This window comes from Plodia interpunctella, chromosome 11, assembly GCF_027563975.2.
Source record: "Plodia interpunctella isolate USDA-ARS_2022_Savannah chromosome 11, ilPloInte3.2, whole genome shotgun sequence".
Taxonomy (NCBI): Eukaryota; Metazoa; Arthropoda; class Insecta; order Lepidoptera; family Pyralidae; genus Plodia; species Plodia interpunctella.
In genome coordinates, this window is record NC_071304.1 from 1,076,761 (window position 1) to 1,090,961 (window position 14,201).

General features: G+C 36.3%; 1 protein-coding gene across 5 annotated transcripts in view; it reads right to left on the reverse strand.

Annotated features, from left to right (window-relative positions):
- Positions 1–12,348, reverse strand: part of LOC128673424 (uncharacterized) — a 30,237-nt gene extending 17,889 nt beyond the window's left edge. For 2 of the 5 annotated variants that reach the window (XM_053751249.1, XM_053751253.1), the window contains exons 1-11: positions 12,110–12,348; positions 11,290–11,472; positions 8,656–8,787; positions 7,060–7,189; positions 5,984–6,183; positions 4,427–4,559; positions 3,336–3,472; positions 2,454–2,598; positions 1,984–2,141; positions 1,490–1,537; positions 555–650 (exon numbers count right to left, since the gene is read on the reverse strand). In XM_053751249.1, the coding sequence (XP_053607224.1) occupies positions 555–650; positions 1,490–1,537; positions 1,984–2,141; positions 2,454–2,598; positions 3,336–3,472; positions 4,427–4,559; positions 5,984–6,183; positions 7,060–7,189; positions 8,656–8,787; positions 11,290–11,472; positions 12,110–12,226 (1,479 nt within the window). In that variant the 5' untranslated portion in view covers positions 12,227–12,348. Of the gene's footprint in view, positions 1–554; positions 651–1,489; positions 1,538–1,983; positions 2,142–2,453; positions 2,599–3,335; positions 3,473–4,426; positions 4,560–5,983; positions 6,184–7,059; positions 7,190–8,655; positions 8,788–9,218; positions 9,411–11,289; positions 11,473–12,109 lie in introns of those variants that run through there. The other 3 variants (XM_053751250.1, XM_053751251.1, XM_053751252.1) reach the window with 3 other exon arrangements.
- Positions 12,349–14,201: the final 1,853 nt, after the last annotated feature.

The window sequence follows — 14,201 nt, forward strand, 5'->3', positions numbered from 1 at the left end:
AAAAGTGCCTGTGAAATCCTAATTTCTGAATAAATGATTTGATTTTGATTTTGGTATATTGCAGATATCGTTTCGTTCAACTCGTGACAAATAATCATGCCCGTGTAGTTTAGCTTCGGTTTCTGCGGCTTCTGCATCTGTTTCAAAATTGACTTGCCAGATACAAGAACCAACATACCTAACCTCATAAATACTTACATACATTGCATGTTAAATGAAAACTAGTCAAATGAAATGAAATCGTTATTGCGAAACGTAATTTTTAAAAAAGCACAATATATATTTTTTCTAAAGGACTCCTTTATGGAGTTGTTACAAAAGGACGGGAAAAGATGTTTTCAGGGTCAACAAAGCGCTTGTTACACCCCTGGCGCTGTGCGTCCATAGTCCTTGAGTTCCGACGTGCGTCGACGCAAATCTGTCAAAATCTACATAGAACAAACACAACGGAACGCGACGGAGCAATGAAGCCGCAGCCTTACATTAGTCTATCTAGGTGATATCAGTAAAAAGTAGAAATGTCTTAGTTAATACATAATAGCATATTAAATTACCTCATTATAATGTATCCATTCCCTCAACTCCTCTCGCATTTGTTGACTCATTGGAAACTGATTCGTCTTGCTGCCAGCTTCTCTATTTTTTTTTATCTTGAACAAATAAAGCAATTATTCGCTTCTTCTACTTCTTTGCATGATGGCAAATCAATTGGCTCTATTGGGTGCTACCTAAATATATTCTTGCCAGAATCGAGCCACTTCGATGGCTTCATCGGAAGCTGCTATTGAGTCAGCCTGGGTTCAGGTGTTTGGACACTCGGGACAGACGAGGAGATGAGCCATCGATTGTGGGGAGAAGCCACAATGGCACATGTTCTGAGACTGGTCAAGTATACTCCACCTAGCCAGATTTTCTTTGCACCGGCCCACTTGAGTGCACAATCTGTTTATAACGCTATGAATAGGTTTTAAAAATATAAGAATCTTATTATTCATAGCGTGATCTTGATGGTTAGGTCTTAGGTTTCAGTAGTGATAGACTTCGGTACAAAGGCCGTCTGCATGGGTATCTCACTCTCAACTATTTCTGCCGCCTAACAGCAATGCTTGCATTGTTGTGTTCCAGTTTGAAGGGTGAGAGAGGCAGTGTGATTACAGGGTGCTGTGTCCTAGGCCATAAAGTAGGCAACGCGTATGTAGGCAACCCCTGGTGTGGCTGGCGTTGATAGACTGTAGAGAGCACTACACATTCAGGTAACACATAGCCTGTTTGCCTGCTTCGCAGTATGAAAAAATACACAACGTAGCACCAGAAACAATACCTATATTGTATATAAGTAGAAAGTTTATGTCCACCTCCGCAACACTGAGTTGCGTTAACTATATGGGTTATTGAGGTGTCGAGCATAATTGTCTAAATTATTAAACTATTTTTTTTCTTTTTATCATAGTCACAAGTGAGAGTATAAAATAAAATAAATATTAAATACCTCCAGTGGATCGGTTTTCTCGTGTTGTTCTCTAAATGCAAAGGTTATCTATGAAAAAAAAAAGTAAATAAAGAAATTACATGTTTGGATGAAATTACATGATTCCTAAGAGAAGAGGAGCAAACTGCACTTCTTAGTACACATCATTAAAGTACATTCATCATCATCATCTGCGGCTATAGGCCTCCTTGCATCGACGCCAACCATCTGTCCTGAGGACATTAATCAGACCGTAATCCTCCGCAATTATTAGGTAGCAGAAAAACCATTTTGTGAGGAGCGGATGCTTAAAAGAAACCACAGGGAAGCCTGTGGTACACATTAACACGTACATTTCAATCATTCATAAGAATGATTGAAATGTACGTGTACTGATTTTTCATTTACTGATATAGAAATTAGGAGATTGGATTCCGCGAAGGCACTTCCGTGCAGCATCTTTAAAAGCCATGACTATCAGCACATTAAGAAAGATAAGAGAATAGAATGTATACCGATTCCGTACTGCCAACGTCCAACAGATGAGGGGCGTGCGACAGCTTCAACAAGCCGTTCACTTTGAGGAACCGCGTCCTGGGGCAGTCGTAAGCATCATACAGACCATGCCTTTTAGCCCAGTCAATCCAGCGGTAATACTTCCATGGTGAGACCTCTGGAAAATAAAGAAGCATTGAAAATGAGCTTTTGAACATCCTCTGTAGACATCTCAGCTGACTGCTCGCTGTTAGCTCTCGTCTTGTCTATGTAAAGTATATCTACATATGATGCTATAAAGTTCACTTTCAATCCATGTGGTATACTCGTATGTGTGTCTCTTTTCCTAGAATCCTTTTTGCAAATTACGTGGGTGAAGAGATACATTTGACACATTGCTTGCTCCCAGACCAATGTGAAAGGATGAGTTTTGATAAACAATGTATTCGGAATAACAATAATAGCAATGAAACGTGGTGTAACTTAATACCAGGTTCAGGAAGTGGTTTCTTCAGTGGCAGATCTCTGGCCATGGTGACAAGTAGATCCATTTCGTGTGCAGGAGTTATGCCTGGTAAGGCGTATGGCTGGAGATTCTTAGTGTCTTCGAGAAGTACAGATGCGACTGACCCTTTCTAGAAAAATCTCAATGTTAGGATATGACTGATTAAATTTTAATGAATTTTATTCATTTTTTATTTTTCACTTTTTATTTAACGTGACTACTTAAAAGTGGCATGTAAAATTTTTAATCGATTAAATTATCTTTAGATGTTTGGTGGAAAGAAGAAGGGGCCCAGGAAGACCAAGAGATAGTTACACCAGACAAATTAAAGAAAAAGTGGGTGTCGTGTCGTATCAAGAAGTGAAGGAGTTTGGAGGCTTTGGAGAGAGAACAATTGGAAGGAATTCGACAAGAGCCTCGCTCTTAAATTACATGTAGATGATGAAATTGTCGTAGGTCGAAGGAGCTTGGTAGTGCATTGGTTGATTTTTCTTAGCCTGCGATAGTAGCACAAATGTTTATACTAATTATTGCATGCAAAGAAGGTAAATGTTGACCCAGACCTGGCAGAAGAGCTAACGTAAGTGCTATCTTGTTGTCGATATGGATGATAAGCGTAGCATGACAATGATTTTAAAATTATGGATGCCGGAGAACGCGCCAAAAAGTAGGACAGCCGGCACTGGGCTCCAATGCTGGGTAAAGTGACAATATTCCAGCCGCGGACGAACATTACCCCTCGCATGTCCCAAGCTCTAATGAAGGCACTAACATTCGGCGTCACGCGTCACGGGCCGGTGAACAATAAACATTAGTTTGTATTTGATCTGTTAGAATTTTAAATATTAATTCTATGGAAGTACTGACTCTAACAGGAGAATTTTCCTTGTTCAACGGTTTCTTCGTGCTTTTGGACTTGACAGTGCTGGCCATGGTGTCGTCGTCTTCATCCCAGGCGAATGTTGGTACTTCTTGCGTGATGAGGTCCCACGTCCCCTCGGCATCTGTCAAATATAAGGCAGACAGTAGACTCAATACATGAAGTGACGCATCGCTCAAGAAATAATTAAATACAAAACCTACGCTTCCAGTTTCATTATACATGTGATCTTTTACACAACAGCATCCTTTTGTCTAACCTTTTGTACATTATATTTGGTAATTACAAAATTTTGTACAATAAAGTTTTTAAGATTATGCATGTACCCATCAAAAACTGCTTTACTCGGTAATAGCATAGTATGTATGGCACCGAAAATTCCAAATCAATATAAAAGCTTAAATTTAAATCTATTTAAAAAGCACCTCAAGTCTTTATTAACTGATAAATGTTATTATACTTTAAATGATTTCTTTAATGATAGACTCGGATAGAATTTAGGGCTAGTATAAGTACATTATAATTCTTTTTTTGTTTTGGATTTGTAGTGGATAGCATGCTCCTCTTTATTTATTTATATTTGCATACCTATATTCGGTAAAAGGTGTAGGTCTAATTAATTTTGACTATTTGTACTCATGTTTTTGGCAAATAAATGTTTTCTTTCTTTCTTTCTTTCTAAGTTAATAAATAAAAGCTATTCATGTGAGAGCAACCGCGAATGCCGACCTAAATACTCCATAAAAATATATCAGTGTATACAAAATCACACCGTGTATTTTTGATAATTAGTAAAAAGTAACTAGTTTGATTGTGAAAGATATATATGATGTAAATCAATCAGAAAAATAACAATTTGGTATCTTCGGGATTTCCACAGTAACGGACTGGCTTTAACCATTGCACAATCACTAGTCAAATACAAAAAAATAACAAACGCTTCCCGTGAAAATCATAAAAACAGATTATTGATCAAGGACGCCTGTACCTAGATGTCCTACGATACTTAGATCAACCTAAATCACCGGATCGTAAATGCAGTCACAACAAGTGACCTTCAAGTAGGTACATCGCTTACCAAGTCCTCGATAAATCATTTGCATTGATCCAGTCAAAGCGTGGAGCACGCTGAATTCTGACATCGGCTCGTCTTCAGCGCAGTCCATCCCCTCATCCGAATTCATATCAGGCGCGGCCAGTTTCAACAGCGCCTGACAAATTTGATTAGCAATTAAGCCTTGCAAACATTTGCTATAAAAATATTATTGAGGATTTCGATTTTTTTCATTCTACAATTAGAATCTCTGATTGGTGTGGACTGATTACTGATAAAAGCGAAACAAAAGTCAGATTGTTTTTCACTTTTTTATGAATATTTTTTAAATAACTGATATACATTAGGAAAACTAATACGCATACCTACCTACTACTTATTGACAAAATTTAGAATTCAAGAAATAGATTGATTTAATCCGAAATCGTAGCCCCATCAATAACACACAATTCCTCCAAGGCATTTCATAAAGTTGACGAACTAAGACAACTTGAGCAACGGTAACTTTTTCCTGTCTCATCAGAAAGCAGGGGCGCCATCTTTGAATAACTAAACGTCGTTTATTGAGAAATAAATTGGAGATATTCCCACTTATTACATCAGTAATTGAGAGTTGCGGTCTGCCGGAATTTGTGACGGGAAAATATTGGTGCTGCGGCTGTGGATTGTTACAACGGAAGAATTTTAAACATATTTTGATGACTTTTTAACTTTGTCGTAATCTTTTCAATCTCTAGTACTTATTCATAAATAGTGGTGCAATAGGTTTCTGTGATGATTTTCTGTTTAGTTCTGTTTCTGTCAATTTCACATTTACGTAAATAAGGAAGTATGTTAGACAAGTTTTTGCTCGCAGTTTAGCTCGCGGTAGCCTATGTTTGACCCCGGGCCATGAATAAAATATATTTCATTTCTAAATTTCATGAAAATTACTCTAGCGGTTTATCCATGTAAGCGTGACAGACAGACCGACCATTGCGCTTCTATTATTAATATGATATATGGATTATATCCTATTATTATATGATATATGGATTATAATGAAGTATAATAATTATTAATTCTTCATTTTCGGCTTATGTTTACAAATACTTAGGAAAATGTTGTTTTTTTATCATACTGTCATGTTATAAAGAAAACAAAATCAGCACCTAATATGTATTTTATCTTCAAGTTTATATTTATCACCTTGAATAAAATATAATGTTTAAACTATACCAATAAAATGTATGCTTTACATACCTTCTTCATAGTCGTATTCCTCATGGCTGAGGGTCGTGGTTGTTACGTGGATTGAAACACACACAACAACTTTCTTGGCATTATTAATGGAGTGGTTTGCCATTGCCTTCTCCATTTCACACACAAGTTAATAATAATCAACCAGTGTGCAGTGTGGTTTCCTCACGATGTTTTCCTTCATCGGAAGCATGTGGTGGTCGATGAAAACTACTATACATGAGTCAGATTGGTATACAAACTCATGTGGCACGAGTAGGATTGGGACCTTTCGATCCACAGACGGGCGTTACACCACCATTACACCACCACCGCTTCGCATTTTGAATATTCTTTACATACCTTACACAATAACAAAGGCCACAGGTGCACGTATGGAGCGGTAACTGTAGTAACCACCTGCTTGGGACCAGATTTCGGGGTGTGTATGATGAGGGGGGAGAAGGGTAGCAGAGGGGAGTCAGTAGCATCCACTGGCACCTGATCACTGACCCAAATACAGCGCCATGCTCCAAGGTAGAAGAGTCTGACGAGGTAGCACCCTATAAAACACAATAAATCTTCGTAAATCGTGTTTTATAATGTATTCTTTTATCAGAACATGTTTCTTATACGTTTTGCCCGACTCAACTAAACGTGAGCCGAATAGGGTAGTTGCCAAGATCAGATAATTGTAAAAAGTATGTATAATCTAGATAAAATAGATATATTTAAGATCATTATGATAATTCATAGACTGTAACAAAGCAGCTAGATCTAAATACGAAGATTTATAGTTGGTTGGAATGTCCATTTTCAAAAAGTACGAAATTATAAAAATAAATTTAACCATTATGAATATAACAAAAAATTTGTAACAACTTTTACGTAATATTTAATGTAGCTGTCGAAAAAACATATCTTTCTTCACGAACATTTTCGCACGTTGTGACGTCACTTGTTCGTGTCATGACTAGTGCAAAAATGTGTGATTTTTTTTTTGTCATATCTTTGATAGTATTGTCATTATCACAGTATTTTTTTCACTGGTGTTTCTAATGAGCCTTCGAATAGTCATCAAAACAAAAATTTGACAACTAGCCTATTGTGAGGTTTTAATATGGCCTTTATTATGGTCGAGTTTCGCGATGGATGAGTCATGCGTCAACTCGTGAACGGGTGCTGTCAGAGGGAACTGAGGGCGAAGTGCGGTTATGCATTTCACGTGTCACTATCAAATCGTTCACTGCGTTTCGCTTCGAATCGACTCGACGGTGAGATCTAAATACAGCATTCGCACAGATTCTAATTTAATTGTTTGGTTAGTCGTGTTTTATATCTATTTTTTTTTCAGATCAGCACTCGGTCACAATCATAACATGTTTTTGTATACTTTTTAGCGATTGCTTTGTAAAAACCACAGCGTTTCACATTTTTACCATTTTTAGACAATCCGGGTCGATGTTGCGCTCCACCACCTGGCTTCATGCCAGGTGAGTAGATGTGGTACCTGGCTCTCCAGCCATCTGGCTGTAGGCTGAAGATAAAGTTCTCCCATTGGTGTTCCACCTGTCTCAAGTAAGTCACATATTCACTTTACCAGCCATATTATATAAGGGCTTAATATAAAGTCTCATCTACATTGTACCAGCAACGTTATATTAGGGCTTTATAGAAATAAAATGTTTCACATATTTATTACACTTACTAGCATTTGCCCGCGACTTCACCCGCGTAAATTGTCCACGGGAACAGTTAGTTTTCCGCGATGGAAGCTAATCAATGTCTTTTCTGTGCTTGAAACAAAATTTCCAGAAGATCGGTTAAGCAGATAAATTGTGAAGAGGTAACAAACAATAAAAATAATATTGTGTATATTGTTAGCTATGTAATACCGCGAGGTTCCTGATGTTTTACAACTAGGCATATATCGTGCTAGCTGATCAATCGAACAGCTTTCTATTAGCTCCAGTAAATATGGGCAGTTGGCATATAAACGTCATGTGATTTCTCGAGCTTATAATTTCTCTCAATTATTCACACGGTAACATGATGTGATGATAACGTCCATTTAACACTAAGCCGGTTATGGTCTGGTTGAATGTTTTTAACCCCCGACGCAAACAGAGGGGTGTTATAAGTTTATCGTGTCTGTGTAACTGTCTGTGGCATCGTAGCTCCCAAACGTATGAACCGATGTTGGTTTAATTTTTTTTTGTGTCACAGATAATTTTATCCCGAGTGTTCTTAGCCATGTTTCATGAAAATCGGTTCAGCCGTTCATAAGTTGTAGCGAAATGAATAATTTAAAGTAGCTTTTTTTTTAATTGTCTAATAAATAAACTTGTAATAAGCTTTATAATATAATTAGCGGTTTCGCACGCTTAAATTCCCTCGGCAACAGTTTTTCCTTCGTATTAAAATGGGATAGCTGAATTAAAATACCCATAGCACGTTTCAAATACATACAGCGCCATCTAGTGTTCTTATTGCAAAGATTTTTTATTAGCATTTAGCGCCAGCTCAAAGTACATAGCGCATCTAGTGTTGTGATATTTGGCGCCACTTCCTACACCACGAGCCCGTGGGATTTTCGAAAACCTTTATTCTATTATATAGGTTTTTTCCGGGTTGAAAGGTACCGTATGTCCTTCTCCATACTCTTAATAATATATATGCGAAATTTCAAGAAGATTAGTAGACTAGATAACGCGTGAAGAGGTAACAAACAAACAAACTTACTTCCACTTTAATGAGGCAACAGTATGTAATTAGGTCTTGACTAATTACGGCTCCAGTCTGCAATACATTTTCAGGCTTCCAGGTTACAAAAGCGTACATTTAAATTTTTCATATCTTTGTGATACTTTTAGTGGTTACAAAGCAGATAAAATATACACAAAGGCTACAGTTTTATAAGAAGGTTTTGGTAGAGGCCTATATCTAGCGTCTGTGTACTGTGGCTACAAATAAAGTTTTTTATCTATCTATCTATCTATCAGAGGATTTAGTGGTTGAGAAAATGTTGTCATTACCGTGAAAGCTTCAATCCTCTCGAGCATGAAGCACGCCGACATCACCCGTCTGCAGAATGACGAGCGCAGTAACACTTGTGCGTGACTCAACTGTATTTCAATTTGAGACATCCTGCCGCCATCATTGTTATCCTGTGTAAAAGACAAATGCAATGTAGACAGCATCAACATTCCCAAAGGGAGCTGACGTCAGGCAGGCGGCCAGTCGTAAAGGCATAGCCAAATCTTCAAAGTGCAATGTTTTTGTACCTGGACCTTGAGTTTCGAGGCGTCATGGCCAGGTATGTTACCGTGAACATGAACATGCTAAGATAAATTTATTTATTTATTTAAATACACATAACAAATTGTAGTAAAACTATATACATAGTAGTAAAATTATAAGGTTACGATCTACACTACAATTCAAAAACAGTGTACATACAAAGACCATATAAGAAAATTGCAAACAATTAAGAAATATGTGATAATAATATATAGATAAATATTAACTAACAAATTTAGGTTTACAAAATCATAGACAAGATAAACATTAACTGAGAATTTTACAATAGGCTTTTTACCGGGTAAAAAATAAAATATTTGAAGTATCTTAAATATTCACATACAATAATTTAAAGTCACTTTAATTGATCAATTTTATGATTCACTATTTTTAATTATCATTTAGTTTATTACGAATGTTTATTGACTCAATGTGGGATATTGAAATAGTGACGTCACTACGACATCACTGTCATACAAGTTCCATAAAAAAAAATATTTTTTTTTTTTGACATTTAGAAAAAAGTATCCGATTTGACCTGTTGTAAAATAGCCTATTGAGTATAAGGAATCATACATCTGTGTAAAAGTAAATAAATGTACATACAAAGCTGCTAGTGTTTTAACAAAAATAACTTGGTAAATTGATGAAATACTATTTTTGTTAAGCGTCGTTGATCGGATGATATTCTGCCAGAGCCAAAATCAAGTAAATTTATAAACACATATAATTGTAAGAAATTGTATGTTTATATAAATATATATAGTTATATTTTTATATTAATTTCCAGATTTTATATCAATTTTTAGATTATTAGATATCGCAAATTTGTCATAATTATCATTACCTATGTCAAATGTTTGTTAATAAGTCGTTTTCTCAACGAATTAACAGTGACGTTGATATACTTATAGTAAATATTAATTCGATTTTGTATTTATAAAATATGATTCAGGATTTACCTAAATAATAGTTTTAAGTTTTATTTACTTAAATAGTGTGTTATTGAAACACGTGATCTGAGTGACATACGCCCCTCCTCCCTCCTCTTTGGATGGGGCGGCAGTTGCCGCAAGTGGACAGTCTTTTTCCGATCGCCGAAGCGACTACACCTTGTAAGTAGATTATACTTTCTTTTTTTTAGAAATGATTAGAATTTTATATATATTTTGTTTATGTGTATTGAAAACTGAATATAACATTATATTTCATTTCTTGGTTCATTTTTCTCATTTTTCTTCAACTTAAATGTTTGTATACTATTTATTGTTAATATTTGAACGAATATCAAAATTATAACTGAGTTAAGTGAAATAAATATACTTATTACCCTGAAAAACCCTTTATTTATTTTACATAATATATATATAACACATTTCAGCCGCGACACAGCTGTTGTGTTCCGCTTTGTATGGCGAGAATCTGTATAATTGCAGAGTACTGTGGCAAAAGATCCTAGAACACATCATTAACACTGCACGTGTGACATGTATAGTATTTTAGGCATCCATAGGCTGTGGTCATCACATTCTTTCAGGCACTCCTGACTACTGGTAAACAATCAAGTATGAGGCACACTGCATGTTTACTTACCTGCTTAATCTACATATAATATAACTATAAGTGGGCTGTCTGTACATAGGAGATATTAAATTATTACGGGAATAATAGAAGCCAAAACAATTTTTGTTAGATTTTTTTGTCTATCTGTCTGCATTTGTGTGTGATGCAAAAACTGCTGGATGGAATTTGATGAGTTTTAACAATTATATAGCGGAACGGTCATGAAGCGGTCTAACTTAAAATCTGGTATAAGTTTCATCGAGATACGTTGCTTAGATCCCGAGATATCAATAATAATAATTATGAGGCGGACGCTCGAAACAAACGCTGATGAAGCTGCAGCAAAAGCTAAATATAGTAATAAATAAATAAATAATGACAAATCACACAGATTGAGCTAGTCCCACAACTAAGTTCTAGACTTGTGTTATATGATACTAACTCAACGATATTATATTTTATAGCAAATACATATTATATAGATAAACATCCAAGACCCGGGCCAATCAGAAAAAGATCATTTTCCATCATGACCCGACCGGGGATCGAACCCGGGGCCTCTCGGTTCAGAGGCATGCACTTTACCACTTCGCCACCGAGGTCGTCCAAAAATTAGTATATATAGTTATAGTTTCAAAAAATATTGTCCGCGGAAAACCATTAACACCGTGACATTATACTGAACGGAAACCAATTTGGTACATATTCCACTTTTTATATATATAAGTGTAAGATTGTTGTGCTAATTGTGTGGTGCTCTCTTGTTCCCTTCTTCTTTAATATAAAAAAATATTGATATTACTAACCTCAAAAATCAAGACCTCCGCCTCCCATCTGTCAAGAGCCAGCTCCTCGGCTCGTATCCATCCGTGAAGGTACTGCCGCACAGACCTTGGTAACGGCTGCGTCTGGTCGTCCACCCAGGCTGCATCTGTCGCTGGCTTAACTTGCTTGCTTAATAACATTGCTGCTCTGTTCGCCGCTGGGCCCTGGGATGACCCAAATGGCTTTGTTTTTTTTTTGTTTGTTTGTTCATCACTTTCATACAAGCCGGAAAAAATATTTTCAGTAACCACATTATACAGTATCAAGTTACTATATCTCTTACGGGGTAGACAGAGCCGAGAGTTGCGTAACTCGAAAGTCTACGTTTTGCTTTATTGACAGAATTGTGTATAAATAAAAATATTATAAATATCGTTTGACTGGAAGAGATCCCTTGATGGGATAAGTTCGCCGTGGCCATCAATGTCTTTACTTCTTTGTATTTTATTATGTAAATTTTTTATACTAATTAGCAAGTAAACACGCATGCGGCCTACCTAATGGAAAGTGGTCACCGTAACCTATGTATCACACGTTACGTCTAAATAAATCTTAATAAAGTTGTTTTGAACAAACAATTATCCATACTCATACTTTAAATGTAAGTGACTGCAAGTATATTATTCGTCCTTCCAGACATCCTAACTAATATTAAAAATACAATCTTCTTGAAATTTTGCATACATACAGTTTGAAGTACGGAGAAGGACATAGGGTACCTTCTATATCGGAAAAATAACTGCTCCCGTGGGATATGACGCGAGCGAAGCCGCGGGCAAAAGCAGGTATTTAATAACTTACTAATCCCCAAAAATCGGGATGTAGTTCATTATCCCTGAACTCCCTAAAGGGACACTCGCTGGGATCCACTTCAATCGTCATCAGCGCACTCTTTGCCGTATCGATCTTCTTTGACATCTTGTTAATTTATTTCTTTACTTATGTATAAAAATGTTAAGTTACAATATTAATAATAACGCCGGCCCTCACTAGACATCGTATGAGTAATTCATATTTCATATAACTTTGGTTACATTGTGTTTGTGACGTTGTCACGTTTGACTATCAATAATAATGAGAATATAATCAATACAGATTATGTAACTAGGTCATATACGACTAATAAGTATCAACGTGTAAACAAAAGCAATTCTTTTATTGTAAACGCAAAAGTTTAAATGTATTTCCATTGCTCCGTGCTCCGACGCAATGCTTTGCATCTTCGTCGTGCATCGTTTTTCTATAGGTAAGACGACTTGAACAAAATCTGACACCAGTGTTAGTAATATACATGGAATTCGAAGGTACTTACTCCGTACAAGCAGCGATGGTGTAATGGTTAAGCCTGTGGATCGAAAGGTCCCAAGTTGGAATCCTACACGTGCCACATGAGTTTGTATACCAATCTGATAGTAGTTTCGGTGAAGGAAAACATCGTGAGGAAACCTGCACACTGGTTGATTATTAACTTGGGTGTGAAATGGAGAAGGCAATGGCAAACCACTCCATTACTAATGCCAAGAAATTTGTTGTGTGTGTTTATATGCACGTAATCAAATCGGAAAGATCCTTCTGATTTGATTCATGAGGATCTGGATTTAGTAAGTTATACGGAGTCTTCTTCATACGACTATGAACAAGACTAACACACTCGATTAACTACTGACTAACACACTAAGAAGGTGATAACACACTCGATTATAATAAGGATTACGATGACGATGATGAAGGGAGCACAGTACGAGTAAACTTTAACGTTAAACCTGCGCAAAACACGCAAAGTTCGCCATTTTACATAAAGGTGACCAGAGCAACCAGCTAATAATGTTTGAAATCAATTTTCGATGGTTCAGTTTGCACCCGAATAGTTCAAAAAATATGTCTAATAGTAATTAATATAATATAGAAAAGACTTCAAGTTTAAGATTAACTTCTAATGGATAGTCAAACCAGTCAAAATTAACATGTTATGCAGAATCGAACAAAGTAACTCGAGATTTGATTAGATCGACACTATACTTCCGATACAACCCTCTGGCTATACTAGTGATAGTAGGTGTCATTATTGTAAGAAGGCGGATATGGGTCGGTCGGCAGGAAGTCCACCGGTTTGCCGTGAAAGCCTGCGCACGCGCATTATGGAACAGAAAACGTTGAAAGAACAAATCTATTTGAGAGAGAGGATATATTTGTTGAGATATTGCTTGTCACACTTTGTTTATGTCACAGTCTACATAATCAGGTTAAATATTTACATTGCTGGCTCAGCTACCCAAAAAAAAAAAATTTTGGCGTCTTATAATATTTCCATTGTTTCTTATTCTGCGCCACTCACTGCCAATCCAAGATACCAATTAGTTTTTTTATATTTTAACTAATGAAGACGGATATAAAATGCCTATACCATTCTATTATAAATTCAATAAAAATAATTAATTTGGCTTCAGCACTTGAAAATATAAAACAATATCAAAATCGAATAGGTTCCCATTCGATCGAATATTCATATGGAAACATATGTTTTTTGACGTAGACTTGATAAAACAAGGCTAGATGATAGAATTAGTAGGTACTCCGTGACTAGACTGACGGCCTCAAAGTGGATTCCCGTCCACTTTGAGGCCTGAGGTCTGAGGAGTGGTTAGTTATAATTCTAATTATAACTAACCACTCTCCCGTAGTAAATCTTCAAAAACGATCGCATAATTGATCTAGATGGATGAAAAACCTGCTAACGTTTAGTATATACCTAAAATTTTACCTAGATAAATTAAGTATAGATGTGACTCTCTTCATAGTCGTATTTCCTCATTGCTGAGGGTCGTGGCCATTACGTAGAATACACACAACAACTTTCTTGGGACTATTAATGGAGTGGTTTGCCATTGCCTTC